The sequence below is a fragment of the Berghia stephanieae genome, chromosome 2, assembly GCF_034508935.2.
Source record: "Berghia stephanieae isolate SIO BIC M18660-M18661 chromosome 2, UCSD_Bste_1.3, whole genome shotgun sequence".
NCBI lineage: Eukaryota > Metazoa > Mollusca > Gastropoda > Nudibranchia > Aeolidiidae > Berghia > Berghia stephanieae.
This window is the reverse complement of record NC_088361.1, coordinates 21842880-21850379: the sequence shown is the minus strand read 5'-3', so window position 1 is coordinate 21850379 and position 7500 is coordinate 21842880. Positions and strand designations below refer to the sequence as shown.

The window sequence follows — 7500 nt, the reverse complement described above, 5'->3', positions numbered from 1 at the left end:
ATCTCTGAAAAAGAACTAAATTACGTTCATCTATAATTTATATAACCACTCAACATCTTTGAAAAGGAACTAAATTGCGTTCATCGATAATATGTACCCAGTCAACATCTCTGAAAAAGAACTAAATTGCGTTTATTTTTATCTGGGCAACTGATCAGCATCTCTGAGACGATTAAATTGCGTTCATCTGCAATGTGGATATCAATACGCACCCAAAAATAGAAAAAAGTCGCGTTGATCTGAAACCCGACCAGATATTATTATCATTTGTGAAACAGAAACGCTTCGTCCTTCTCTGAAACAAATCGGACAACCAGTCAACTTCTCCGAAACAGAAACAGATTGCTCTCATTTTTTTCAGAGTCAATCATCTCTTATAAATAGACGGTGAATTACATTGGTCTTTCTAATACTATTACTACAAAGGAGCAGGTCTCAGATGAATGAACGACAATGAAAGGAAAAAGGTCATGGACGATAGGGCCGTAAGTAAAGACAAATGTGCCATTTTAACTGTTCTGGCATAGGTGGAAAATGATAGCTTATGGAATTAATCCGGATACACGCGAATTTAGTTTCGGGTTTTGTTACTTTAAAATTTGCACGTCTTTTTCTAAGAAGATTCATGGTACGATATCATCATCTTCTAAGCGGGTATTATTTAGAATTAATTTCGCACCATAGTGAATTCCTTCCTTGATTTGCCTAATTTCACGTCAAAGTCAATCAACGTTCATCTCATCTGCTGTGGCAATCTGCCTTGTCATCATCAACATCATCACAGTCAGTGACGACATATTTACCAAATACAGGCCTTAAAGACATCTTATTAGCAGCATCATCAACATTGGACGAGGAAAGGTAGGTAGTGATCTTAACCAATTATGATTTGAATTAATTCCGACGAAAAGATTTTGTCATTCTTGTTGTTGTGTTGTTGAAGGCTTAAGAGTTGTTGGTTACCGTAAAGAAACACCCAGATCAAATTCAATAGGATTTTCTCATCGTAATCCATAATTCCGGCCTCTAATACGCTTCTATCAAGACAAAATCGATAGTTTATAGGACAAAGTCTTTATAAGGTGATTGTTGACATATCATCCTACGTATTTATCTATTGCTTTATGATGAGCCTTTTACACTTGTGAACCCAGAAAAGTACAAGTGATACTAGAAGATCTAATTATAAATAAAAAACCTGAGCTACAGCAATACCATTTGCACCGCCCCCCTTCTTTGGTCAAATCGCCCCCCCCCCCTTCCCCTCCCCCGCCCCACACTTTTTAAAATTTCGACCCCCCCCCCCCTTCCTCCCCCGTCCCCCGTTCTATTGAAATTTAGCGAAGGCAATCGAGAGAGAATGAGAAGACCCTGGTTGTGAAAGAAGCTTAATGATGGGGGTCAAATTACAGTTACTTGGCTCTGATTGGCACAACAATTAGTTTAAACGAACGCATAGTCGTGTGCGTGAAGTACTAATCCCTTACAATTAACGTCAATCTGCTGGAATATTTGTGTGGTGATCTGGCTAAACCCGTCGGATGTCGACAAATTTCGAATTAAATATTATTAGATATTCAAATAGAAGCACCATGTTTGGACAAATTGCAGTTTGAATTTTGTAAGTATTTTAATTAGGGCCGGCGTTATTTACATTTGAAGAGAAAGCGAGAGAGAGAGAGAGATAGAGAGAGAGGGAGAGAGAGAGAGAGGGGGAGAGAGAGAGAGGGGGGAGAGAGAGAGAGAGAGGGAAGAGAGAGAGAGAGAGAGAGAGAGGGAGAAAGAGAGAGAGAGGGGGGGAGAGATAGATAGATAGATAGATAGATAGATAGAGAGAGAGAGAGATAGAGAGAGAGGGAGAGAGAGAGAGGGGGAGAGAGAGAGAGGGGGGAGAGAGAGAGAGAGAGAGGGGAGAGAGAGAGAGAGAGGGGGAGAAAGAGAGAGAGAGGGGGGGGAGAGATAGATAGATAGATAGATAGATAGAGAGAGAGAGAGAGAGAGAGAGAGAGAGAGGGAGAGAGAGAGAGAGGGGGGAGAGAGATAGAGAGAGAGAGAGGGGAGAGAGAGAGAGAGAGAGAGAGAGAGAGAGAGAGAGAGAGAGAAGGGGGGGGGGGGGAAAGGTCAACTATTTATAAACGCAGAAAATCGCATTTAAAAACGAGACATACATAAATATTACAAATTGTTTAAAATAAGCTTACAGTTAGATTCTCATCACAACAGCTACTTGCACATCACATGCATACTCAAAAATAAAATTATCAATCCCTTCTGTAACACAAACCAAAGATGTTGACTTTATTTCCCCCTGGTTCCCTTCTACTCGATATTACATTATCGGTTCTAATTCTACCATAAAATGATACTCTATTCGAGGTTTTCCAATTTGATTTTACCAATAAGACATGGATAAAATCGTAGCTAAGGTGAAATCAAGTTTTATTTCAACAAAAATCTAAACATATTGGGTATTTTACACCAATTTTGATAAAAATTAGGGCCACTAAATTTTAAATGCTAGATTCCCCCATGATTATGTTTTCCTGTACCTTTATGACTCACCTTACCTCACCTCATTTTCCTGAACGAGGTAGTCGTAGAGGAGACATGAGAGATGACCTGACAGTAAAAGGCCCTCTATCCAGATCTGTTCTCAGCTTTTCTCATTGGTGTTGGACTGTACATCCTTTGTGACCAGGCCACTTTAAATAATTCATAAAACCCATTACTCCATCAGTTCAGAGTCCTATTAACTTTTTGTTCGTTTTATTTTCTTTCAATAGAACTCGGGCGAGTGTTATGTGGGTTTCTTGGTTGATAAGGGCAGCGTGGCACAGCGGTACCGTCTTTGCTTCATACCCGAAAGGTACCGAGTTCGATCACCCGCCGCTTCGCTGTGTGGCCTTGAGCAAGTCACCTCGCCCTAGCTCAATTTGGGGCGCTGTATTGCGGCTGACGCCTGGGATTATTCCAGTCTTCCCTTGGAATAGACCCTAAAGACAAATTTCCGCTATGGGATGAATCAATGAAATTTTTATTTTATTTATTTATTTTATCATATGTTATATAATCTGGGTAGTCGTTTTTGCATGTACCAAATTCAAATTCCATTTCTATTTGCCCAGTGGTTTTACAGTAATTTATGGTTCCGGATTTATGTCTGGCCACAAGCACTTTTGATTTTTTTTTCTTTGAGAAAGATTGTCACTCCTCAATTTGCTCAATTCAACAAGGCTTGCGTGTAACGCGGTTGATTCCAATTGACACAAACGTTGGTTTGACGAATTATCTAGATTCATTGATGCACCTAGAAGGCGACATCATGACGCGCTAAAAAGAAAATAAAAACAGAAATTTTGGTCGTAATCTATGCAAATCAATCTGTAATTTATCTTGTATCTGGTTTGAGCTCAATGGCATAGTGATGACGGGACATGGAGAGCTCATTGATTATACATACTTCTATGAGCCAACTGTTGTTTCCAGGGACATAACTTGTTACTGAAACAATCCTCAATTTCTATTTCATGAGTTATTTCCCCTTATCACTTTTTCTTGCCAATGGACTGACTGAGATTGAAGCTATCCTTACTCATCGGCCTTCCAGGTCATAATCACTATTTATTTATAATAATAATATATAACAAAACAAAACAAAACAAAACAAAAAAAAAACACCTCAAAATAATATGACAATGTTTTAAATCAATATACACAGCTATTGATCCAATGTATTTCAATTATTTACAATACAAGTGGACACCATAAACGTGAAAATAAGCAAACAAATTAAAATATGACAATTTTAAAAATAAATATACACAGCTATTGATCCAATGCATTTCAATTTTCTACAATACACATCTAAAAATTAAACCAACCCCCCCCCCCCTCAAAAATCATCTTTTAAATAATTATACACATCTAATGACCAAATAAATATATTTCAATTGTTTACAATACAGGGGGCACCGTGGCTCAGCGGTACGGTCTTTGCTTCGTACCCAAAAGACTATCCGCCTCGTTGTGTGGCCTTGAGCAAGTCACCTCATTCTAGCTCACTTTGCGGCGCTGCACTGCGGCTGACGCCTGGGCCATTCCAGCCTTCCCTTGGGATAGACCCTAAAGACAAATTTCCCCTTGGGGATAAATAAAGGGAATTTTATTTTTATTTATTTATTTTTTTTTTTTACATAAAACGTTTCACAATGTCGTATTTCTTCCTCCGTCAGAACCCGTATATTAAAATAAAACATCATGGAACAAATCCCACTAGCATTTGATTGGTGGCGATGCGGCGGACGAATCATCAAAGCACCGGCCATCCCCCCGTCTCCCTACGTGGGACATCAGATATATCAGCAGGAGCAAGCGATAAAACATCAGATTGAACAACACCACAAGCAGGAACTTCTACTCGAACAGCATCAAGAACAACTACAACGAGGGATAAAACGCCCATCACATGCGGAATCGATACCAGTTAACTGTCACCAATTTCCGGTAGAGGGAGGTAAGTCCGAGTACTTTACGTTAACTCTTTCCGTACCGAAAATGTTCAAAGTTTTTACTGAAATGTCAATCCAACACACAAATGAAATCGGTAAACTCAAATAAAGCAATAATAACATGTTATACAAAATTTTGTTGTTGTTTTTATAAGCCTAACAAAATTTATGATTTATATGGTCATGTGTAAATTTGAAAATTACACTTTAAGATCATGTAATGACCAAACGAAAATTTCGGAAAAAAGATCAAGAACAAAATTTGGTGATAGATCGTTAGCTTGTTTCGGCCCCAAGATTTGGAATGAACTACCACGTGGTCTGAGATAGTGTAAGTCTTTACCTGCCTTTAAAAAGAATCTCAAGACACATCTTTACTGTATTTGTTTTTGTTTGTTTTTTTGTTTTTTCTTTTTTTTTTTTTTTGTTGTTTTTTTTGTTTTTGTTTTTTTTTCACTCAAAATTGATAATTTATATTGTAAAGTGCCCAGAGCTTGTGTTTTATACGAGAATGAGCGCTGTATTATTATTATTATTATTATTATTATATTATTATTATTATTATTATTATTATTATTATTATTATTATTATTATTATTATTATTATTATTATTATTATAAAACAGATCTGAATAAGAACACTGTTATTTGTATTGTAACAAATTATGTGACGATTTTCCTTCAGTTGATATGGAGAGGGTTAAACCAGTTAACTGTTTTACTCTGGAAAGATACGTATTCAAAAACTTTGGTCAGAAAACTCGTCCCAATTTAGATCAATTTAGATGACCCTCATTTTTTTTGAGGAAAAAAACAACTCTCAAACATGGGACCTCCTCTCCTTTGAGAGTTTTTGCCAAGATGGCGGTCGTTTAATTCGACCGATATCTGAAGGACGAGTTTGCTGGCCATAATAATAATAATGATAGTAATAATAATAATAATAATAATAATAATAATAATAATAATAATAATAATAATAATAATAATAATAATAAATAATAATAATAATAATAATAATAATAATAATTAATAATAATAATAATAATAATAATAATAATAATAATAATAATAATATATAATAATAATAATAATAATAAATAATAATAATAATAATAATAATAATAATAATAATAATAATATAATAATAATAATAATAATAATAAATAATAATAATAATAATAATAATAATAATAATAATAATAATAATAATAATAATAATAATAATAATAATAATAATAATAATAATAATAATAATAATAATAATAATAATAATAATAATAATATATATATGATATGATGATGAATATATATAATAATAATATGATGATGATGATGATGATGATGATGATGATGATATGATGATATGATGATGATGATGATGATGATGATGATGATGATGAGATGATGATGATGATATGATGATGATGATATGATGATGATGAGATATGATGAATGATAATAATATAATGAATAATAATAAATATAATAATAATAATAATAATAATAATAATAATAATAATAATAATAATAATAATAATAATATATAATAATAATAATAATAATATAATATAATATAATAATAATAATAATAATAATGATAATAATAATAATAAAATTATGCCTTTTGCGCCACGATATCATAAGATATCGTCGCCTGGGCATTCCACGAAGGGATATAGATAACTCATCAGACAAGATGTCTGATGTCAACAGGAATCACCCATGTTGTCCAAGTGAGCAAATTGGGGGTTAATAATCTTGCTCAAGGAAAAAAAAAACGAAAGTGCCTGAAGCGGGGCTCGAACCCGGGGTCATCCTGATCACAGTGCAATGCCTTAACCACTCCGCCACTTTGCGCCCCCTCCCAATAATAATAACATTAACAATAATAATAATAATAATAATAATAATAATAATAATAATAATAATAATAATAATAATAATAATAATAATAATGATATTATTATTATTATTATTATTATTATTATTATTATTATTATTATTATTTTTATTATTATTACATTATTATCATCATCATCATCATCATCATCATCATCATCATCATCATCATCATCATCATCATCATCATCATTATCATCATCATCATCATCATCATCATCATCATCATCATCATCATCATCATCATCGTCATCATCATCATTATCATTATCATTATCAACATCATCATCATCATCATCATCATCATCATCATCATCATCCTCATCATCATCATCATCATCACCATCATCACCATCACCATCATCATCATCATCATCATCATCATCATCATCATCATCATCATCATCATCACCATCATCATCATCATCATCATCATCATCATCATCATCATCACCATAATCGTCATAAAATTCAAGCGTCAATGTCTGGATTTCGAATTTCTGTTTATCCAAACACGGTTTTCCCAGTCTTGACAAGTGACCTTGACATTGAACACAGACAAATCTGAAAATCTGATTTGGAAATCAAGACAAAGACATTGGGTCTATTTTCTTGACCAGTAAATAAAGTATTAACAAAGATTAGAGCTGAGGTCAATTCCTTTCCAATTGCCTGTATTTTTGCCGAATAATGGCCAGATTGAGTTTTCAATGCCTTTGCATTTTTCGTTACAAAACCTTTTTCTTCAATCTTTGTTTATTTTTGGACTTTGATTTATATTTCTAATTGTTAGACCCCGTGTAAAACGCATCACCAATTTTACGTCATGTCCCGTCCTACATGTCAAGTGTTGCTGTTGGCCAGGGACTCATTGTAAAGCGCTTTGAGCACGTTTAGTGGATATTGCACTACATAAAATCCCAATTTTTTAAAATATGTAGGACGAGAAATAACGTAAAATTGACGTGATGCGTTTTATTCGTGGTCTAACAATTAGAAATATAAATATAATTCCAAAAATATACAAAGATTGGAGAAAAAAGTTTTTAAAAAAATATTTGTAAAAAAACTTTCTCTTTCAGAAAATTCC

General features: G+C 33.7%; 2 protein-coding genes across 2 annotated transcripts in view; both read left to right on the top strand.

The window, feature by feature from the left end:
• The window catches only part of LOC144964490 (uncharacterized), a 6285-nt gene extending 5964 nt beyond the window's left edge, over window positions 1–321 (top strand). The window contains exon 4 of the mRNA XM_078898859.1: window positions 1–321. This exon is cut by the window's left edge and continues 366 nt beyond it. The gene's annotated coding sequence lies outside the window, so the exon portion shown is untranslated.
• Window positions 322–400: 79 nt separating this feature from the next.
• LOC144964491 (uncharacterized) overlaps window positions 401–7500 on the top strand; it is a 7764-nt gene continuing 664 nt past the window's right edge. The window contains exons 1-3 of the mRNA XM_078898860.1: window positions 401–861; window positions 4233–4513; window positions 7493–7500. The exon at window positions 7493–7500 is cut by the window's right edge and continues 664 nt beyond it. Of these exons, the coding sequence (XP_078754986.1) occupies window positions 4258–4513; window positions 7493–7500 (264 nt within the window). The 5' untranslated portion in view covers window positions 401–861; window positions 4233–4257. The remainder of the gene's footprint in view (window positions 862–4232; window positions 4514–7492) is intronic.